The 24,155-nt window shown below is 39.5% G+C and overlaps 1 protein-coding gene across 2 annotated transcripts in view; it reads left to right on the top strand.

Annotated features, from left to right (window-relative positions):
- LOC134205863 (metabotropic glutamate receptor 1-like) overlaps nucleotides 1–24,155 on the top strand; it is a 143,209-nt gene that overhangs the window by 79,197 nt on the left and 39,857 nt on the right. For both annotated transcript variants that reach the window (XM_062681521.1, XM_062681522.1), the window contains 5 exons: nucleotides 11,879–12,154; nucleotides 12,210–12,519; nucleotides 12,962–13,041; nucleotides 13,168–13,503; nucleotides 23,632–23,716. In XM_062681521.1, the coding sequence (XP_062537505.1) occupies nucleotides 11,879–12,154; nucleotides 12,210–12,519; nucleotides 12,962–13,041; nucleotides 13,168–13,503; nucleotides 23,632–23,716 (1,087 nt within the window). The remainder of the gene's footprint in view (nucleotides 1–11,878; nucleotides 12,155–12,209; nucleotides 12,520–12,961; nucleotides 13,042–13,167; nucleotides 13,504–23,631; nucleotides 23,717–24,155) is intronic.

The following is a 24,155-nucleotide window of genomic DNA, read 5'->3' as shown; positions in this document are numbered from 1 at the left end:
AGAGCATATAAACTTTTACTGCAAGTGATGTTTCCATTCAGTCTGTCAATTCAAATTGAGCTAAAGTTGAAAACTACAAAACCGAGAAATACGAACAGAATTGTTCTTGTGGAAGTTGATTGACTTGGTCAAAATATAGAACACTTCAAATTGTTTAGCAGCTTGTAGAGGACAATTCATTTCATTTCCTAATAACTACAGAAGATGTATGATTGTGGAACGACCATAAACGAAGTGAAAAGGATAACATTGCTAACCAATTTCCAAAATCCTCCGGATAATAAAATATGCTCATAACAGCAATAACGGAAGAATTCCCAAAACAGTAATGCAATTGAGGCGCATACATAGCTCGTAGATTATCGTTATCTACTGTACCTTCTTAGACCAGTAAACTGCCGCGGTTTGCGGTAGCGAACAGCAATAAGGAAATTCCTGTTTTAGATTACGACGAACAGTGAGTTTTGATGTTATACACCTTGTGGTGGGCTCGTTTATTGGTGTACTGCGAACATCAAAGCACTCAAGTAAGCAGTCGAGACAGGGCGATTTTCCACGAGGCATAGATTGATGTACACATTTTGAGCCGTCGAGCCGCCGATGAAGCCTCAGGTGAATTAAAATATCACATGTTATGAATACCAGCAATTTACGAAGCGTCTTACCACCTAACGCAATTATGGAAGGTGAAATGACGAACAGATAGATCGGTTTTCCCACCATAACTCAGAGAATTCTCGTTTTCAATTAACGTTGCCAATGATTCATGGATGTGCCATATTGTATACCAATAGACCTTTGTTATTTTTATTAAAATATCTCACGACACTTCTAAAAATGTATTTTTTTAAGATTGGTAATTGAATTGATTTTAATATAGTTCTACATCTCGGGGTCTTCAGTAGCTTTGCGAGCAAAGACGTAGGATTGCCAATCCGGAGATGGCGAGCTCGATTCCCGGTCCGGTCTAGGATGTTTTCGGATTGGAATCTTTTTTGACACCCTGGGCATAATGTATCCATTGTACTTGCTACACAAGATACATACTCATGCATTGGCGGGCATGGAAAAGCTTTCAATTAATAACTGAGGAAATGCTAATAGAAAACTAAGTTGAAAAGTGGGCCAAATTCCAGTTGGAATGCAGAGCCATTGAAGAAGAAGAATTAACATTACCCATATTCAACCTCACAACATAAACTGTTAGGCACTTATCACGCAAAGTATCACCAGCAATATTAACATCAATCAACTTGCACGACCTTTCTTCATTGAATGGACATGAATCAACAAGCGACCACGACACTTCTGAGCTTCTGAACTTCCTCCACCATCAATCTGAACCCACCTTTTTCTTGCCGGGGGAAAACGTCGATTTCCGCCTGAATCTGCCTCCACTCGCTTGATTGAAACTTTTCCCCGTCAACACCATCATCACCTCGTTCGCTCTTCCTGTCATCAGCATGGCGGGGCCTTCATTCGCAGTCGGAAGGATGTGGCAAAAATAAAACGAATAATGAAGGAGTTTTTCCCGCGCGTCGAAGGTGCAAATTGAATGGTTATTCAGTTAAGGGGGCTTGTTCCGTTGTTTCTCTTGATCACAGTGGATAACGGCAGAGTGGCAGCGGATTATAAAGCCAAGACAGGCAAAACGGATGTTGGAGGTCAGCTATAGCAGATTGCTTTAGTAGGGATGAAGCAACTTGTTGATTCGACGGAGATTTTTTTTAGATGTTTGTGGTTGTTTATTATACGTCTATATGGTAGATAACTTACTCTTCACTACATTAAAATTTGTCTGCTCGTCAGTTAAGTCAATGTTCTTGACAAACGATGCATGGAAGTTTTTCGCCATCCTAAATAGATCTCCTAAATCAGTGGTGCTCAGCACTTTGGGCTTTTTTCCTTAATTTGCTTCTCACACAATAAAAATGAGGTTTGACCAAATTAGAACTTGGTCGAAAGCTTTTAAATATATCTATCAGCTGAGGGTGATAAAACGGATACTGGTGTTTAATTCACTCCGTACAAAACGATAAAAGCAAAACAAAGGTGCGGCCTGCGGGCCACACTGTAATTTTCCTGTAATTTTCCTTTGAATTTTTCTTATTCGTTTTAATATCCTCAGCTGATAGATAAACAAGTTGTGTGACCCCTTCTTGGTATATGCTTGCATTCCAAGAGGTTCTTGTTGTTGTCATGGGTTTCAGGTAATCTACGAACTTCATAGAGTTAAGGACTGTGGATCAACCACCATAATGGAGGCAGGTTTTAAAGAATAAACAACTCGTGCAACCCATTTTTAATATATGTTTGCATTCCAAGTAGTTCTTGTTGTCATTGTTTCCAGGTAGTAAACATACTCCATTCATATCACTTATACGAAGTAGTTTATGCCGTTAAAATGCAAAATGTGAAGAAGTTGGGACGAGATAACTTCAAGTCGAGAACGTGTTAAACAACGTGTTAGACAAAATCGGCGAATATCGAATATCAAAGCGCATGTACCACATTTAAAACCGGTTGATAGACCTTTAGTTACTCATGTCAATCTTTCTCCAGAAATATTTTGGATGACCATTAGCATGAAGATCTTGAAGCCTTACTCAAGGTGCTTCTGGCCATGAACACATTCTATCCTATGTCTTGCCTTGTCTTAGCACATGCACAGCCAGTATTGAAAAGCATCGTGGAAATGTCGGTTGTATTCCCGAGCATTTTCTTGTCTGCATTAATATTTGCAGCATATCATAAATATGACACAATATTAAACAGCCGAGCCCACCGTGCAGGCTTGACTTTGGGAGAAAATCCAGAAATCCCCGGCAATCAGATTATTTAGTCATAAATAACAGATCAACGAAGAGTTTTGAATATACGAAAGGAAGAAAGGGCAACGTACCAACCGTTTACATTCAAGGGAAAGATGATTGACGAATCGTTGGGAGTGACTTTGCTAAGAAGATAAATGTACACTCCATGGGTCCTCGACGTCTTGGGATGGGACACAATTTTTAGTCTAGTGCCCTGGATTATACACTGATGGGTAAAAGTATTCCATAAATTCAGATAGATTATTATGAAAGTATGACGAATCTTATGTACATCGATGTACATATAAACCTAGATTTAAGCGCCATTACTCGCTCTCTGGAACGAGAGAAAAAGAAACAAAAGCGATGAAAACCAAGAAAACTCAAGACGATAAAAATTATATTTTACTTACAACATCTCCATATTGTCCGTGCTTGGAATCGTTTTTTTTATTACTCCCGTCAAAACACAATTTATTGAAATTGCTTACCACAAATGTTTACGAAAAGTGAATGAGGATTGACAATGAAGAAACGAAAGAAAAAATCATCAAGAAAGCCGATTTTTGTTTATCTCCCGAGCTCATTCAAGAGAGAGGAATGTGTTTCATCACAAACTACGAAACATTCTCCATCGACCAGAAAATTGCAGAAATATACTTTTTGGGATATATCATTGTCCTAAAGACACTTTTACCATCTGAAGTACCATCTTAACAAAAATGTATATAAAAGAACAAGTTTGGTTTTCGTTTCAAAACTTCTCGTAAATTGGAAAAATAATCAAGAGGAAATTTAATAAGCCACAAAACTCAATTACAAATAGGTTTCAAACACTTCCAGGCCAAACGTTTTCAATTGCGATTATACGTGGCGATGTTCCAGGTATATTCTGACAAATAATAGACAGTTGTGAAGTCAAGACTCAGAATATCTTAATAATCTTGACAAAACTTATGGAAAAAGTATGGATTTTGTCATTTATTTGTTAACACAGGAGTAAGGGTTCACGTTTCCAATTTATCCAGTTCTCGTAACTCAATTATGGTATTGTGGTATATAATCAATGAGGTAGATTTCGAATTACATCCTTTAAACCTATTATCAATTGTTCACTATATTAAAATTGGAAATAAAATGCGGATTCAATATCACATTTGACTGATGTATATAATCAGTTTTTAATTTAAACATGGATAAAATTATTGTTTTTTTAGCCTTACGCATTACATGTATATGTGCATCGGTAACCGATTCAGTTTAAGGCAACAGAAATAGGTACATCGAATCTATTATTTACACACTGTCATATACATGAATGTGATCTGCGTAATTCGAGTTTCAGGGGCATTCTCGAGTCCCTTCGAAACCCGCAGAGGGTTACGACAAGGTGATGGTCTTTCGTGTCTGCTATTCAACATCGCTTTGGAAGGGGTAATACGAAGAGCAGGGATTAACAGGATACATGATAGGAAGAGGTTCAAGAGAAGCAATGTGAGCCACCACCGCGAGTTTGCATCGGTGGTGATGAAATCGAGTGTAGAAGAATTTGTGTGGGCTCTTTGGTGACTGCCGAAAATGACACCAGCAGAGAAATTCGGAGACGCATAGTGGCTGGAAATCGTACGTACTTTGGACTCCGCAAGACCTCGATCGAACAGAGTTCGCCTACCAAACTGACAATCTACAAAACGCTAATTAGACCGTAGTCCTCTACGGACGAGACCTGGACGATGCTCGTGGAGGACCAACGCGCGAGGTTTCGAAAGGAAAGTGCTGCGTACCATCTGGTGGGGTGCAGATGGCGGACGGTACGTGGAGGGGCAGATGAACCACGTCGCGCTGCAGCAAGGTACCCGGCAGAACGTGGACATTATAGACGGAAGCGGAGACTGCAGACCCGCCTTTTCCAGGAGAAGAAACGCCGCCTGGAAGAAGCGGAGTGCGAGGAGATGGAACAGCTGTGCCGTTCTCAAGATCACCCAAGTTCTATCAGAAGCTCAACGCATCCGCAAAGGCTTCGTGCCGCAGGCGAAATGTGTCGGGATAAGGATGAGAACATCTTGACGGACGAACGTTGGTGATCGAAGGTGGAAGCAGCACTACGAGGAACATCTGATAGCTGAGAGTACAGGCAATGAAAGTCAAGGCAGCGGAGGAGATTACGTCAGTTCAGCGGACGATGGAAGAACCAGCCCCCACTTGAGGGAAGTTAAGGATGCCATTCAACAGCTAAAGACCAATAAAGCAGCTGGTAAGGATGGTATCGCTGAGCTCATCAAGATGGGCCAGGAAAAGCTGGCCACTTGCCTGCACAAACTGATAGTCAGAATCTGGGAAACCGAACAGCTACCGGAGGAGTGGAAGGAAGGGGTTATATGCCCCATCTACAAGAAAGGCGGGGGCAGCAGGGACTATGTCCAAGGGCTTGACGATCCCTCCCCAGGCCATCTGCGAGTTGTCCTGCCTGGGATGTGGTGGGGTTTGACAGTGGGCCCTGTTAAACCTCTATAAAAAGCTGCATGTATCCGCAAGTAGGCTCCGCCAAAGCGACCGTGTGCCGCTCAAAGCGCACTAGCCCAAGTTTGGTGTTAGGTGGGACGCTAAACAGCCCTGACACAACGGCCCTCCGACGAGACAGGAGGTTTGCGCAGGCCCAATAAGCCGCCTTCAAAACAACTATTACGAACGACATAGAAGATAATCGACTCGATACAATCGGCAAAGACCTGAGCGACGAATAAAGGATCACGATTGGAAGCTTGGAACATGGAACTGCAAGTCGCTAGGTTCGAGGTTGCGACAGGATGATCTACGATGAATTACATCCAACTTCGATGTCGTGCGCTGCAGGAAATCTGCTGGACAGGACAGAAAGTGTGGAAAAGCGGGCATCGAGCGGCTACTTCTACCAAAGCTGTGGCAACCAACGAGCTGGGAACCGGCTTCAGTGCTGGAAAGATGCGCCAACGCGTGATTGGGTGGCAGCCAATCAACGCAAAGATGTGCAAGCTGAGGATAAAGGCCGTTTCTTCAACTATAGCATCATCAACGTCTGCCCACACGAAGGGAGATCCGACGACGATGGAGCAGACATACGATGGATGCCCACTGCGGACGTCAAATCGTTATCGGTGACATGAACGCTCAGGTAGGAAGGAGGAAATGTATAGACCGGTCATCGGACGGATGATCTCATACCGTATCGAACGACAACGGCCAACGATGCATAAACTTTGCAGCCTCCGCGGAATGGTAGTCCGAGCACTTTCTTCCCCGTAAGAATATCCACAAGGACATGGAAATCACCTAATCAATAACGGAAAACCAAATCGACCACGTTCAAATCGACGGTAAATTCTTCTCCGACATCACGAACGTACGCACTTACCGCAGTGCGAATATTGAATCCGACCACTATCTCGTCGCGAGTATGTCTGCTCAAAACTCTCGACGGTACAACACGCGTCGGAGTCGTCCGCCGCGCTAACATTGGGCGGCTACAAGACGGTAGACTAGCCCAGACTACGCGCACAGCTGGAAGTGGCACTCCCAACGGAAGAGCAGCTGGGCGCAGCATCTCTTGAAGATGGCTGGAGATATTCGATCCGCCATTGGAAGCACCGCAACCGCTGCACTAGGCACGGTGGCTCCGGATCGAAGAATCGACTGGTATGACGGCGATAGAGGCAGTTAGTAGAAGAAAGAATGCAACATCGGGATTGCTGGAACACCCACGAGGGCAAACAAGGCACGATATAAACGGGCGCGGAACAGACAAAACTCGATTTTCCGGAGGAAAAGCGCCAGCAGGAAGATCGAGACCGTGAAGAGACGGAGGAACTGTACCGCGCTAATAACGCACGAAAGTTCTATGAGAAGTTGAACCGTTCACGAGGCCACGTGCCACAGCCCGATATGTGTAAGGACAACGAGACCTTCTTACGAACGAGCGGGGTGATCCAAAGGTGCAGCGGCACTACGAAGAGCACCTGAATGGCGATATGGCAGACAACGGTGGCGGTATGGTAATGAACCTAGGAGCACGCCAGGACATGCGACTTCCGGCTCCAGATCTCCAGGAAATCCAGGAGGAGTCGGCCGACTGAAAAACAACAAAGCCCTGGGTTGACCCTACCAGGAGAGCTGTTTAAACACGGTGGTGAAGCACTGGCTAGAGCGCTGCATTGGGTGATTACCAAGGTTTGGGAGGATGAGGTTCTGCCGCAGGAGTGGATGGAAGGTGTCGTGTGTCCCATCTACAAAAGGCTAGATAAGTTGGATTGTTGCAACTACCACGCAATCACATTGCTGAACGCCGCTTACAAGTACTCTCCCAAATTTTATGCCGTCGACTAACGCCAATTGCAAGAGAGTTCGTGGGGCAGTACCAGGCGGATTTATGGGTGAACGCTCTACCACAGACCGGGTGTTCGCCATACGTCAGGTATTGCAGAAATGCCGCGAATACAACGTGCCCACATCATCTATTTATCGACTTCAAAGCCGCATATGATACAATCGATCGGATCAGCTATGGCGGCTTGCACGAAAACGGATTTCCGGATAAACTGATACGGTTGATCAAGGCGACGATGGATCGGGTGATGTGCGTAGTTCGAGTTTCAGGGGCATTCTCGAGTCCTTCGAAACCCGTAGAGGGTTACGGCAAGGTGATGGTCTTTCGTGTCTGCTATTCAACATCGCTTTGGAGGGAGTAATACGAAGGCAGGGATTGACACGAGTGGTACGATTTTCACGAAATCCGTCCAGTTATTTGGTTTCGCCGACGACAGATATCATGGCACGTAACTTTGAGAGGATGGAGGAAGCCTACATCGAACTGAAAAGCGAAGCTAAACGGATTGGACTAGTCATCAACACGTCGAAGACGAAGTACATGATAGGAAGAGAGCTCAAGAGAGGTCAATGTGAACCACCACGAGTTTCTATCGGTGGTGACGAAATCGAGTGGTTGAAGAATTCGTGTCAGGGCTCACTGGTGACCGCCGATAACGATACCAGCAGAGAAATTCAGAGACGCATAGTGGCTGGAAATCGTACGTACTTTGGACTCCACGGCCTTCGATCGAATAGAGTTCGCCGCCGTACCAAACTGACAATCTACAAAACGCTCATTAGACCGGTAGTCCTCTACGGACACGAGACCTGGACGATGCTCGTGGAGGACCAACGCCACTGGAGTTTTCGAAAGGAAAGTGTTGCGTACCATCTATGGTGGGCAGATGGCGGACGGTACGTGGAGGCGAATGAACCACGAGTTGCATCAGCTGTTGGGAGAACCATCCATCGTTCACACCGCGAAAATCGGAAGACTGCGTCGGGCCGGGCACGTAGCCAGAATGTCGGACAGTAATCCGGTGAAAATGGTTCTCGACAACGATCCGACGAGAACAAGAAGGCGAGGTGCACACGGGCAAGGTGGATCGATCAGGTGGAGGACGACTTGCGGACCCTCCGCAGACTGCGTGGTTGGAAGCGCAGCCATGGACCGAGCTGAATGGAGAAGACTTTTATTGCAGCACAGCCACTCCGGCCTTAGTCTGATGATAAATAAACAAGAAAGGCGACAAACTGGAGTGTGAGAACTTTCGAGCGATCACCATCCTAATCCGCCTACAAAGTGATATCCCAGATCATCTTCCGTCGTCTGTCACCATTAGTGAACAGTTCGTGGGAAGTTATCAAGCCGGCTTCGTTGACGGCCGCTCGACAACGACCGAATCTTTACTGTACGGCAAATCCTTCAAAGTGCCGTGAATACCAGGTCCCAACCACCATCTGTTCGTTGATTTCAAGGCGGCCTACGACAGTATAGACCACGTAGAGCTATGGAAAATTATGGACGAGCTTCCTGGGAAGCTTACCAGACTGATCAAAGCAACGGTGGATGGTGTGCAAAACTGTGTGAAGATTTCGGCGAACACTAAGTTCGTTCGAATCGCGCCGGGGACTGAACAAGGTGATGGACTTTCGTCTGTTGTTCAACATTGTGCTAGAAGGTGTCATGGGGAGAGCCGGGTGTAACAGCCAGAATTTTCAACAGATCCAGTCAATTTATTTGCTTCGCGGATGACATGGACATTGTCCGAACATTTGCAAAGGTGGCAGAACTGTACACCGCCTGAACGTGACAACAAAAGTTGGACTGGTAGTAGATCGTCAAAGACAAAGTACACTTGTGGGCGGAACCAGGCGCGACAGGGCCCGCCTGGGAAGCAGTGTTACGATAGACAGGGATACCTTCGATGGTCGAGGAATTCGTCTACCTCGATCCTTATAACGGCTGACAACAACGTTAGTCGTGAAATACGAAGGCGCATCATCTGTGAAGTCGCCTACTACGGGCTCCAGAAGAAACTGCGGTCGAAAAGATTCGCCACCGCACCAAATGTGTCATGTACAAGACGTTAATAAGACCGGTTGTCTTCTACGGACATGAAACATGGACAATGCTTGAGGAGGACTTGCAAGCACTCAGGTATTCGAGAGACGTGCTAGGACCATCTTTGGGTGCAAGAAGACGGTGTGTGGCGGCGAAGAATGAACCATGAGCTCGCCCAACTCTACGCGAACCCAGTATCCAGAAGGTAGCCGGAAGGGTACGATGGGCAGGACATGTTGCAAGAATGCCGGACAGCAACCCTGCAAAGATGGTGTTCGCTTCCGATCCGGCAGGTACGAGACGGCGTGGAGTGCGCAGGCGAGATGGGCAGACCAGGTGCAGAACGACTTGGCGAGCGTGGGGCGTATCCGGGATGGAGAGATGCGGCCTCAGACCGTGCATTGTGGCGTCAATTTGTTGATTCAGTGTTATCTGTTTAGATGTTAACTAAATAAATGAATGAATGAATGGGCACTACACTTCTATTTGATTGAAGATCTGAGGCCCTGTCTCAAGAACGTTTTGGACGGGCTTCAGTGTATTGAAATGAAAAAGATCGGTATACCGTTTCTTGGCTGTATCAACGATTGGAAGGGTATTAATAGCTGTTGAAAATTTTTGGAGCCGTTGTTTCGCATTCTAGAATGTCATTATGGGGCACGCAGAAAAATTTCCAATAAGTCATTTGATTTCTTTGAACTGAGCAGGATGACCTGAGCTTGATTTGAGACAAGCATTGTACTTCTACTTGATTGTAGATCTGACGACCTGAACTCAAAAACGTTTTGGATGGGCTTCAGTGTATTGAAATGCAGAAAGATCGGTATAACGTTTCTTGGCAGGTATCCAAGGATCTGTTGGGAAAGGTTTTGATAGCTGCCGAAAACAGCAGACAAGCTGAACTTCAGAACATTTCGCGCATTCTAGAATGTTATTATGGGGCACGCAGAAAATTTTTCAATAAGTTATTTGATTTCTTTGAGTTGGGCAGGATGACCTGAGCTTGATTTGAAACAAGCATTGCGCTTCTACTTGATTGTATCGCTGACGAGCTGAATTCAAGGACGTTTTGAATGGCCTTCAGTGTATCGAAATGCAGATAGATTGGTATAACGTTTCTTGGTAGGTATCCAAGGGTCTGTTGGGAAGAGTTTTGATAGCTGCCGAAAACATTTTGGAGGCCGTTGTGCGTAGATCTTACAAGCTGAACTTCAGAACATTTCGCGCATTCTAGAATGCCATTATGAGGCCCGCAGAATTTCTTTCAATAATTCATTTGATTTCTTTGAACTAGGCAAGATGACCTGAGCTTGATTTGAAACAGCCATTGCGTTTCTGCTTGAGTTTAGATCTGACGACCTGAACTGAAGAACGTTTTGGATGGCCTTCAGTGTATTGAAATGGTTGGACCACGTCCTGTAGATGGGCAGAATCGAGCACGAAACCGGTCGACAAAAAGGTAATTAAAAAAAATCCTTTTTTCGTTTGTAAGAACCATAAGTGTTGTGTCCAGTCTCGCGTCGCGTTTTATGTATGCAGAAAAATTGGTTTTACGTTTCTTGGCACTTATCTAAGGATCTGTTGGGAAGGGTTTTGAAAGCTGCCGAAAACATATTGGAGGCGTTTGTTGTGTAAATCTTACGACATAACTTCGGAACATTTCGCGCATTCTAGAATGTCATTGTAGGGCACGCAGAAAATTTTCCAATAAGTCATTTGATTTCTTTGAGCTGGGGAGGATGACCTGAGCTTGATTGAAACAACCATTGCGCTTCTACTTGACTGTAGATCTGACATCCTGAACTCAAGAACGTTTTGGATGGCCTTCAGTGTATTGAAATGCAGATAGATTGGTATTACGTTTCTTGGCAGGTATCTAAGGATCTGTTGGGAAAGGTTTGATAGCTGCCGAAAACATTTTCAAGCCATTGTTGCGTAGGTCTTACAGGCGAACTTCAGAACATTTGCATTGTTCTCAGGCACAATGGGGCACCAGAAAAGTTTCCCATGATATATTTGAACTGAGTAGGAGGTACTCTGAGTATTTTTATGTGCACATCATATTTTTCCCTCCTGTCTGGTACAATTTGGTTTATTTCGTGATCAGATTTTAGGAAATATGACCACAACTCGTAAATCAGGAATCTGGCTTTTAATATCGGTAATTACAGTAATCAGATAACTTGGAAACGTTCAAAATAACTTCGACTTGATATATTTCATGTATCTACTTTATTTTATGACAAGAACTTTATTGCACTTGATTCTGATAAATTTGGCCATCATCAAAAATAAGGAAAAACACAGACATTTCCAAAACTCATGAACGCGGGGAGGGTTCTGGCAGGGGCACCTAAGTCAAAAGCGCTACTAATCCCTTTGAGAAAAGTCCGGGGTCATGAAATTTGGTCACCGTTTTACTGAGAACGAGTACTTCGAAGGAGGTGACTGTCGTCCCGGCCTTTTAAGGGTTAACATAAAATAAAATTATATAATATTCATATTGTAGAAATCTGACACATCAGAAGAAAAAATAAATCTAAACACCAAACAGTCGCCATCGAAGAAATATGATCTCTAATACCTACATATGAAAAATATCCCAAATCTTGGTATTGATTGAAATTAACTTCGAATTGTTTGTACAACTCTCCAACAGATTCGCGAACACTACGGTATTCAAAGAGCTGAAGTAACGTTCAAAACGATAGACGAAATCAATCAAAACCCAAACTTGTTGCCAAAAATCACCCTCGGTGTGGAAATACGAGACTCCTGCTGGTACGCACCGGTCGCCCTGCAGCAAAGTATCGAACTAATCCGGGACTCCATATCGCCGCCCTCCGGTGGCAGCATAGTTTCCCCCCGCAAAATCCCACCGGAAGGCAAGCCACTGATTGGCATGTCAAATCTAGTCGAACCGGATACGTGCATGGTAGGTGCCTTAAGTTCTGACATTGATTACTTCTAATTTACTAATTCAACCACAGGCACTGCATCGGAACATGTCGCTCATCTACAGCCACCACGGTTCCACCCATCCACTAAGCAAGTACCGTCAAACGTTAATCGGCGTAATCGGGCCCGGATCCAGTTCGGTGGCCCTGCAAGTTCAAAATTTGCTTCAACTGTTTTCAATTCCGCAAATTGGCTACTCCACCACTTCGAAAGATCTCTCCGATAAGGCACGATACAGCACGTTCATGCGGGTGGTGCCGTCGGATTACTATCAGGCCCAGGTGATGGTCGATGTGGTGCGGCAGTTCAACTGGACATATGTGTCTGCCATCAACACCGACGGTGAGTGCTTGAGACATTACCATAAAGTGCTGTTTGATAAGGAGGGGGATGTTAAGGATGCCAATGAAATGACATCGCGTTTGTCAACCAAGGAGGAACGGCCAAAAATAGCGTGATACTGTCAGGGTAATGAGAAGTTTGATGATCCTTAAAAAATGGTGATGCCTACGAACGGATGTCGAATTTGTTCAGTTTTTCGTGACTGAATTAATGGATTTTTCCCAATAAAAATGTTTATTTAGCAATAAAGAATCTTCCAAATTCGTACTCGATACAATAAAATTTGGGGATCATTTTTAGAATCCATTTAGATATTTTGGTGAAATTTGATATGACATGAATTTGAAAACATTATGCTTATGAGTTACATATTACCAGCAATGTTGCGCTAAATAATGATAACAGTCATAAATTTACCTCTTTCCTGAAACTTTTTAAACAGAAAACTACGGCCAATCTGGAATCCAAGCATTTCGAGAGCTTGCAGAAAGAAACGGCGTTTGTATTGCTCGAGAAGATTCGGTAAGTTTATGAACTTATGAATACACGTCTATTAAGTTTAATTACTTTGAACATCGCAACGATTATTTTAATAACGATATTCGCAGAAGTTTAATTCAATTTTATCTCTTCACTTTCCATCGGCAGATCCTGAGCAACGCAGACGACGAATCGTTCTCGGACGTTCTGCGGAACATTGTCCAGGACGCCAGCGCCAAGGTGGTGGTTTGCTTCTGCGAGGGGCTTACCGTTCGGGGTTTGCTCAAGGCGATGAAAAACTTGAACATGACCGACCGCTTCCTGTTGATTGGTAGCGACGGTTGGGCCGATAGAGCTGACGTCGTGGAAAACTATGAGCGTCAAGCGCTGGGGTCAATTTCGATTCGGATCCACAGCCCGTACGTCAAGTCGTTCGATGATTACTATTTTGGCTTGAATCCGTTCACGAACAAGCGCAATCCGTGGTTTAGGGAGTTTTGGGAGGTAAGTCAGCATATTATTTTAATAATTTTGTAGATCTGTAGATGTTGAAAATTGAGAAATTCTCATTGACGCTTCAATAAAAACCTAAATATATTATAACCATTTACAGAGGATCTAAATATGTTTTACAAGTCAAACTTCTAAACAGATTTTGTGATTAAATTTGACTCACACCTCTTAATAAAGGTGAAGAATGTGAGGGAAAGGGTCGAAAGAAAGTCTTGTTCATGACTATATTATTTATTCATATTGGATAGCTACCCGAGCAAAGTTTGACATCATATTGAGAACAAATGAAAATATGTTTGAATTTGTATATTCTACGAAGTGTTGATTTATTTTATCCGTTAATGGGTGACCTCAAAGGTCGATTTTCCGAAAAATATCATTTTTGTCATAATAATACTCGTACAAACATAAAATGACGTACAAACAAATAATTTACAATCAACTTAGATAAAAAAAATGTAATAATTTCGAAATTAGAAAATATGATCGCTTAAGCATAGCGGCGATAAAAAAAATCAAAATTTGTATCACGCTACAACGCAAATTGAAAAAAATTAGGCTTCATTTAGGACATATTTTCCTTAATCAAAATCAAATCAAATTCGATACAAACACTAATAAAATCCAATTTCAGTCCAAATCCAATCAGAATCCAATACAAATCCAATCTTAATCAGATTGAAATCACATCTAAACCAAATTTGATCAAAATCAAATCTAAATTCAATCTTATTTTAACGCTTAACTTTTCAAAAGGACCTAAGTAACATTTTGTTCACGAATAAATTTGAGTAATGCAATCAAAAGCTTTCATGTTGTTCCGTTGATTGCGCTGTTCAAATTAATTCATGAAAAAAATGTAACTTATGTCCTTTTGAAAAGTTAAGCAAGAATTCATATCCAATACAAAACCAATGCAAGTCCAATCAAAATCAAACCAAAAGCCAACCCAATCCTAATCAAATCCAAAGTCAATCCAAATTCAATCCAACCAAGGCAAATTAAAATCCAATTAAAATTCAATTCAAATACAATCCAATCCAAATACAATTCAAATCCAATCCAAATTAAATAAAAATCCAACCCAATTATAATAAAATCCGGTTCAAATATAATCCAAACCCAACACAAACCCGATCAAAATCCAAATCTAATCCAACTTCAAAATCAAAATCTAATCACAATTCAAGCCAAATCCAATCCAAATCCAAATCCAATCCAAATCCAATCCAAATCCAATCCAAATCCAATCCAAATCCAATCCAAATCCAATCCAAATTCAGTCAAAATCCAATCAAAATCCAATCCAAATTCAATACAAATCCAATCCAAATTCAATCCAAATCCAATCCAAGTCCAATCCAAATCCAATCCAAATCCAAATCCAATCCAAATCCAAATCCAATCGTTAACCAATCCAAATCTAATCCAAATCAAATCCAAATCCGAATCCAATCCAAATCCAATCCAAAACCAATCTAAACCAATCCAAATCCAATCCAATTTAAATCGAATCCTAATTCAAATCCAACAAAGGTCAATCCAAGTCGCTATATAAAACCAAATTAAATCTCAATCCAATCCAAAGCCAATCCAAATTCAATCCAAATCAAATTCCAATCGAAAACCAATTCAAATCCAATCCAAATTCAAATTCAATCCAAATCCAATCCAAATCCAATCCAAATCCAATCCAAATCCAACCCAAATCCAAACCAAATCCAATCAAAACCCTATCCAAATCCATTTAAAATCCAATCTAAATCAAATCCAAATCCAATCCAAATCCAATCCAAATCCAATCCAAATCCAATCCAAATCCAATCCAAACCCAATCCAAATCCAATCCAAATCCAATCCAAATCCAATCAAAATCTAATCCAAATCCAAACCAAATCCAATCAAAACCCTATCCAAATCCATTTGAAATCCAATCTAAACCAAATCCAAATCCAATCCAAATCCAATCCAAATCCAATCCAAATACAATCCAAACCCAATCCAAATCCAATCCAAATCCAATCCAAATCCAATCCAAATCCAATCCAAATCCAATCCAAATCCAATCCAAATCCAATCCAAATCCAATCCAAATCAAATTCAAATCCAAATCCAATCCAAAACCAATCCAAACCCAATCTAAATCCAATCCAATCCAAATCCAATCAAAATCCAAATCCAATCAAATCCAAATCCAATCCAATCCAGATAAAATCCAAAACCAATCCAATTCCAATCCAAATCCAAATCCAATCCAATCCTAATTCAATCCAAATCCAATCCAAATTTAATTAAAATCTAATCGAAATCCTATCCTAATTCAATCCAAATCCGATCCAAATTCAATCCAAATCCAATCCAAGTCCAATACGAACCAAATCCAAATCCAATCCAAATCCAATCCAAATCCAATTCAAACCCAATCCAAATCCAATCCAAATCCAATCCAAGTCCAATCCAATTCCAATCCAATTCCAATTCAAATCCAATCGAAATCAAATCCAAATTCAATCCTAATTCAATCCAAATTCAATCCAATCAAAATCCAAATAAAATCCAAATCCAATCTAAATCCAATTCAAATCCAAATAAAATCCAATCCAAATCCAATCCAAATTCAATCCAAGTCCAATCAAAACCCAATCCAATCCAATCCAAATCCAATCTAAAACCAATTCAAATCCAATCCAAATCTAATCCAAATTAAATCTAAATCCAATCCAAATCCGAATCCAAATCCGAATCCAATCCAAATCCAATCCAAATCTAATCCAAATCAAATCCAAATCCGAATCCAATCCAAATCCAATCCAAAACCAATCCAAATCCAATCTAAACCAATCCAAATCCAATCCAATTCAATTCGAAGGCTAATCCAAATCCAACCCAAATCTAACAAATGTCAATCCAAGTCGCTAAATAAATCCAAATTAAATCTAAATCCAATCGTAATTCAATACAAAACCAATCCAATCCAAATCCGAATCCAAATCCGAATCCAATCCAAATCCAATCCAAATCTAATCCAAATCCAATCGAAAACCAATCCAAATACAATCCAAATCCAATCCAAAACCAATCCAAATCCAATCTAAACCAATCCAAATCCAATCCAAAACCAATCCAAATCCAATCTAAACCAATCCAAATCCAATCCAATTCCAATCCAAATCAAATCCAAATCCAATCCAAATCCAATCGAAATCAAATCCAAATTCAATCCTCATTCAATCCAAATTCAATCCAATCCAAATCCAAATCCAAATCCGATCTAAATCCAATTCAAATCCAATCCTAATTCAATCCAAATCCAATCCAAATCTAATCCAATCAAATCCAAATCCAATCCAAATCAAATCCAAATCCAATCCTAATCCAAATCCAATCGAAAACAAATCCAAATCCAATCCAAATCTAATCCAAATCAAATCCAAATCCGAATCCATTCCAAATCCAATCTAAACCAATCCAAATTCAATCCAATTTAAATCGAATCCTAATCCAAATCCAACCCAAATCCAACAAAGGTCAATCCAAGTCGCAATATGAAACCAAATTAAATCTAAATCCAATCCAAATCCAATCCAAATCCAATCCAAATCCAATCCAAATCCAATCTAATCCAAATCCAATCAAAATCCAATCCGAATCCAATCCAAACCAAATCCAAACCAAATCCAATTCAAATCCAATTTAAATCGAAATCCAATCTAAATCCAATCCAAAACCAAATCAAATCAGATCCAATCCAAGTCCAATTCAAATCCAATCCAAATCCAACCCAAATCCAATCCAAATCCAATCCAAATCCAATCCAAACCAATCCAAATCAAATCCAAATCAAATCTAATCCAAGTTCAATCCAAATCCAATCCAAATCCAATCTTAATCCGATCCAAATCCAATCCAAATCAAATCCAAATCAAATTCAAATCCAAATCCAATCCAAAACCAGTCCAAACCCAATCTAAATCCAATCCAATCCAAATCCAATTCAAATCCAAATCCAAATCCAATCAAAATCCAATCAAAATCCAAATCCAATCCAATCCAAATTCAATCCAATCTAAATCAAATCCAAATCCAATCAAATCCAAATTCAATCCAATCCAAATAGAATCCAAAACCAATCCAATTCCAATCCAAATCCAATCCAATCCTAATTCAATCCAAATCCAATCAAAATTCAATTAAAATCTAATCGAAATCCTATTCTAATTCAATCCAAATCCGATCCAAATTCAATCCAAATCCAATCTAAGTCCAATCCAAATCAAATCCAAATCCAATCTAAATCCAATTCAAATCCAAATCAAATCCAATCCAAATTCAATCCAAGTCCAATCCAAACCCAATCCAATCCAAACCAAATCCAATCCAAAACCAATTCAAATCCAATCCAAAACCAATCCAAATTCAATCCTCATTCAATCCAAATTCAATCCAATCCAAATCCAAATCCGATCTAAATCCAATTCCAATCCAATCCTAATTCAATCCAAATCCAATCCAAATCCAATCCAAATCTAATCCAAATTCCATCCAAATCCAATCCAAATCCAATCGAAAACCAATCCAAATCCAATCCAAATCAAATCCAAATCCAAATCCATTCCAAATCCAATCTAAACCAATCCAAATCCAATCCAATTTAAATCGAATCCTAATCCAAATCCAACAAAGGTCAATCCAAGTTGCCATATAAATCAACATTAAATCCAAATCCAATCCTAATTCAATCCAAAACCAATCCAATCCAAATCCGAATCCAATCCAAATCTAATCCAAATCAAATTCAAATACAAATCAAATCGAAAACCAATCCAAATCTAATCCAAATCAAATCCAAATCCGAATCCAATCCAAAACCAATCCAAATCCAATCTAAACCAATCAAAATCCAATCCAATTTAAATCGAATCCTAATCCAAATCCAACCCAAATCCAACAAAGGTCAATCCAAGTCGCTATATAAATCCAAATTAAATCTAAATCCAATCCTTATTCAATCCAAAATCAATCCAAATCCAATCCAAATTCAATCCAAATCCAATCTTAGTCCAATCCAAAACCAATCCAATCCAATTCAAATCCAATCCAAAACCAATTCAAATCCAATCCAAATCTAATCCAAATTAAATCTTAATCCAATCCAAATCCGAATCCGAATCCAATCTAATCCAAATATAATCCAAATCCAATCGAAAACCAATCCAAATTCAATCCAAATCAAATCCAAATCCAATCCAAATCCAATTCAAACCCAATCCAAATCCAATCAAGATCCAATCCAATTCCAATCCAAATCCAATCCAAATCCAATCGGAATCAAATCCAAATCCAATCCAAATTCAATCCAATCCAATCCAAATCCAATTCAAATCCAATTCAAATCCAAATCAAATCCAAATCCAATCCAAATCCAATTCAAACCCAATCCAAATCCAATCTAAATCCAATCCAATTCCAATCCAAATCCAATCCAAATCCAATCGAAATCAAATCCAAATCCAATCAAAATTCAATCCAAATCCAATCCAAACCCAATCCAAACCCAATCCAATCCAATCCAAATCCAATCCAAAACCAATCCAAATCCAATCCAAATCCAATCCAAATCAAATCCAAATCAAATCCAAATCCAATCCAAATCCAATTCAAACCCAATCCAAATCCAATCTAAATCCTATCCAATTCCAATGCAATTCCAATCCAAATCCAATCGAAATCAAATCCAAATCCAATCCAAATTCAATGCTAATTCAATCCAAATTCAATCCAATCCAAATCCAATCTAAATCCAATTCAAATCCAAATCAAATCCAAATCAAATCCAAATCAAATCCAATCCAAATCCAATCCAAATTCAATCCAAATCCAATCCAAGTCCAATCCAAACCCAATCCAATCCAATCCAAATCCAATCCAAAACCAATCCGAATCTAATCCAAATTAAATCTAAATCCAAGCCAAATCCGAATCCAATCCAACTCCAATCCAAATCTAATCCAAATCAAATCCAAATCCAATCCTAATCCAAATCCAATCGAAAACCAATCCAAATCCAATCCAAATCTAATCCAAATCCGAATCCAATCCAAAACCAATTCAAATCCAATCTAAACCAATCCAAATCCAAATCCAAATCCAATCCAATTCCAATCCAAATCCAATCCAAATCCAATCGAAATCAAATCCAAATTCAATCCAAGTCCAATCCAAGTCCAATCCAAAACCAATCCAAATCCAATCCAAAACCAATTCAAATCCAATCCAAATCTAATCCAAATTAAATCTAAATTCAATCCAAATTCGAATCCAAATCCGAATCCGAATCCAATTCAATCCAAATCCAATCCAAATCTAATCCAAATCAAATCCAAATCCAATCCTAACCAAAATCCAATCGAAAACCAATCCAAATCAAATCCAAATCCGAATCCAATCCAAATCCAATCTAAACCAATCCAAATCCAATCCAATTTAAATCGAATCCTAATCCAAATCCAACCCAAATCCAACAAAGGTCAATCAAAGTCGCTATATAAATCAAAATTAAATCTAAATCAAATCCTATTTTAATCCAAAACCAATCCAATCCAAATCCAAATCCGAATCCAATCCAAATCCAATCCAAATCAAATCCAAATCAAATTCAAATCCAAATCCAATCGAAAACCAATCCAAATCTAATCCAAATCAAATCCAAATCCGAATCCAATCCAAATCCAATCCAAATCCAATCTAAACCAATCCAATTCAAATCCAATCCAAATCCAATTCAAATCCAATCCAACTCCAATCCAAATCCAATCCAAATCCAATGCAAATCCAATCCAACTCCAATCCAAATCCAATCTAAATCCAATTCAAATCCAATCCTAATTCAATCCAAATCCAATCCAAATTCAATCCAAATCCAATCCAAGTCCAATCCAAAACCAATCCAATCCAAATCCAATCCAAATCTAATTCAAATTAAATCTAAATCCAATCCAAATTCGAATCCAAATCCGAATCCGAATCCAATTCAATCCAAATCCAATCCAAATCTAATCCAAATCCAATCCCAATCCAAACCAATCGAAAATCAATCCAAACCAATCCAAATCAAACCAAACCGAATCCAATCCAAACCAATCTAAACCAATCCAAATTCAATCCAATTTAAATCGAATCCTAATCCAAATCCAACCCAAATCCAACAAAAGTCAATCCAAGTCGCTATATAAATCAAAATTAAATCTAAATCAAATCCAAAACCAATCCAATCCAAATCCAAATCCGAATCCAATCCAAATCTAATCCAAATCAAATTCAAATCCAAATCCAATCGAAAACCAATCCAAATCTAATCCAAATCAAATCCAAATCCGAATCCAATCCAAATCCAATCTAAACCAATCCAATTTCAATCCAAATCCAATCCAAATCCAATCGAAATCAAATCCAAATCCAAATCCAAATTCAATCCAATCCAAATCCAAATCCAATCTAAATCCAATTCAAATCCAATCCTAATTCAATCCAAATCCAATCCAAATTCAATCCAAATCCAATCCAAATCCAATCCAAAACCAATTCAAATCCAATCCAAATCTAATTCAAATTAAATCTAAATCCAATCCAAATTCGAATCCAAAGCCGAATCCGAATCCAATTCAATCCAAATCCAATCCAAATCTAATCCAAATCCAATCCCAATCCAAATCCAATCGAAAATCAATCCAAATCCAATCCAAATCAAATCCAAATCCGAATCCAATCCAAATCCAATCTAAACCAATCCAAATCCAATCCAATTTAAATCGAATCCTAATCCAAATCCAACCCAAATCCAACAAAAGTCAATCCAAGTCGCTATATAAATCAAAATTAAATCTAAATCCAATCCAAAACCAATCCAATCCAAATCCAAATCCGAATCCAATCCAAATCTAATCCAAATCAAATTCAAATCCAAATCCAATCGAAAACCAATCCAAATCAAATCCAAATCAAATTCAAATCCAAATCCAATCGAAAACCAATCCAAATCTAATCCAAATCAAATCCAAATCCGAATCCAATCCAAATCCAATCCAAATCCAATCTAAACCAATCCAATTCAAATCCAATCCAAATCCAATTCAAATCCAATCCAACTCCAATCCAAATCCAATCCAAATCCAATGCAAATCCAATCCAACTCCAATCCAAATCCAATCCAAATCCAATCTAAATCCAATTCAAATCCAATCCTAGTTCAATCCAAATTCAATCCAAATCCAATCCAAGTCCAATCCAAAACCAATCCAATCCAAATCCAATCCAAATCTAATTCAAATTAAATCTAAATCCAATCCAAATTCGAATCCAAATCCGAATCCGAATCCAATTCAATCCAAATCCAATCCAAATCTAATCCAAATCCAATCCCAATCCAAATCCAATCGAAAATCAATCCAAATCAAATCCAAATCCGAATCCAATCCAAATCCAATCTAAACCAATCCAAATCCAATCCAATTTAAATCGAATCCTAATCCAAATCCAACCCAAATCCAACAAAAGTCAATCCAAGTCGCTATATAAATCCAAATTAAATCTAAATCCAATCCTAATTCAATCCAAAACCAATCCAATCCACATCCAACCCAAATACTAATCCAAATCTAAATCTAAATTCAATTGAAACTCAACAAAAATGTAATCCAAATTCAATCCAATTGAAAATTCAAATTTAATACGAATAGAATCAAATTCCAGTTCAAACCCAATCCAAATAAATAAAAAACAACCGAAATACAATCCAGAACCAACCTAAATTCAACAAAAATCCAATCCGAATAAAATTCAAAATCTATCCAAATAAAAATTACATCCAACTCCAAGTCCAATCTAAATCCAATCCCATTTCAAGTCAAATCCAAATCCAAATTCCATTCAAATCCAATCCAAGTCGAAATTCAATCCAAATCTTATCCAAATCCAATCCAAAACCAAATGTTATATACATCGCAACCTAATCTAATGCTTATCTAATACAAATCCAATCCATATTCAATCCAAATCCATATCCACATCCAATTCAAATCCATCTCAAAGCCAACACCAATTTAATCCAAATCCAATTCAAGTTTACTCCAATCCAAATCCAATCCAATTTAAATCCAATTCAAATACATCTCAAATTTAATCCAAATCCAATAAAAATTTAATCCAAATCAAATACAAATCCAATTTAGGAGTAAATTCAGATATGATTTCCAGGTACAATGTAAAAAATCACCATGTTAATCTTAATTGTTTTCATTTTGAAACCACAAAATTTGATTTGTCAATGTAAACCTGAATAACCAAAATCTGCAAATAATCTAAAAATCATGTTGAATTATTTACTTTCAACCATTACTCGGGTACCCATCCTTCCGACCGCTTATTGTGTTACGTTAATTAAATATCTGTAATTTTACAAACGAGACAAAGAGATACTTAGAAGCGCGATTTCCGGGGGAAGAAGAGGACAATCCATTATTTTCGGTGATCCCAATCCAATCGACCGACCCATAAATCCCTGCCCTGCTGGTTCAAGCGCGATGGATTATGTATGGGAAGCAATTATTTTAACCGCCGTTTGTGGAATGGGCGAACGAAGATACCGAGCGCAATCGACGAGCGCTTTGTTCGCCTAAGACCAAGTCCCGCCAATTGATAAACAATTCAAAAAACGCTTCCTGGTAGCCTATTGGGATAATGGCGTAGGTGGATGAGGTAGAATTTAAATTGTATTTTATTGCTTATAATGGAAGCGATGGACTCGAAAGTCAAAACGTTTATAGTTTTCGCCCTACTTGAGATGAACGAATGATGTGACCGATAAGTGCTGCTTTTAATTATTTTTCGGAGTGCATATGCCGAACACAACGCCTACAAAGTAACAAATTTATAAGTGGCCGTTGAGGGAATATGAGGGAAAGATCCTAGCAAATTTATTATTCGTGCTATATTCTGGATGGCGGCAGCGTAGGAAACCTACAGCTTCCAGCATGATGATAGCCGTTTTTCATACAAAATTTCTAACTTTGGAGATCTGGATGTCGGTTTTACTTTATTTTGATTTAAATTATTTCATTCCAGGTCAGATTCAACTGTACCCTTCCAACTAACGATGCAAATCCAAAAGAGCTAAAGCATTCTAGTGAAGGAAAATCTTTTTGTACCGGTAAGTATTTAAACTACATTTTTTTAAAGAAGGATAATAACATTTATCTGAAACGATTTGATGGTACTCCAATTAAGAAAAGTTGTGGGTTTGGGATATGATCATCATCTATTTTATACGCCAAATGTCATCATGCCTGCATCATCCATGGTGCAACTAAACTAAACAAGGACAATTTTAACTGTAGAATGGCTTCATGATATGGAAGCACCTTGTTGGTTTGGTGTTCGGATGTGGTGAAAGTTACCACACCCACATATTCATATGTATAAAAAGCAAAGGCACACACAGAGTTTGGTGATAGCGCCAAGGTGAGGAGCAACCGGCCACAAACAGCCTCGGGGGAACATTTGAATCTCTACACAACTGGAATGTTGGGTTTCGCCAGTTGTAGTCGGCATTCATCAGTTTTTAAACACAGTTTCCTGTTTTTGCGGAA

This window comes from Armigeres subalbatus, chromosome 1 (assembly GCF_024139115.2).
Source record: "Armigeres subalbatus isolate Guangzhou_Male chromosome 1, GZ_Asu_2, whole genome shotgun sequence".
NCBI classification, from domain to species: Eukaryota; Metazoa; Arthropoda; class Insecta; order Diptera; family Culicidae; genus Armigeres; species Armigeres subalbatus.
This window is presented reverse-complemented; position numbering and strand designations above follow the sequence as displayed.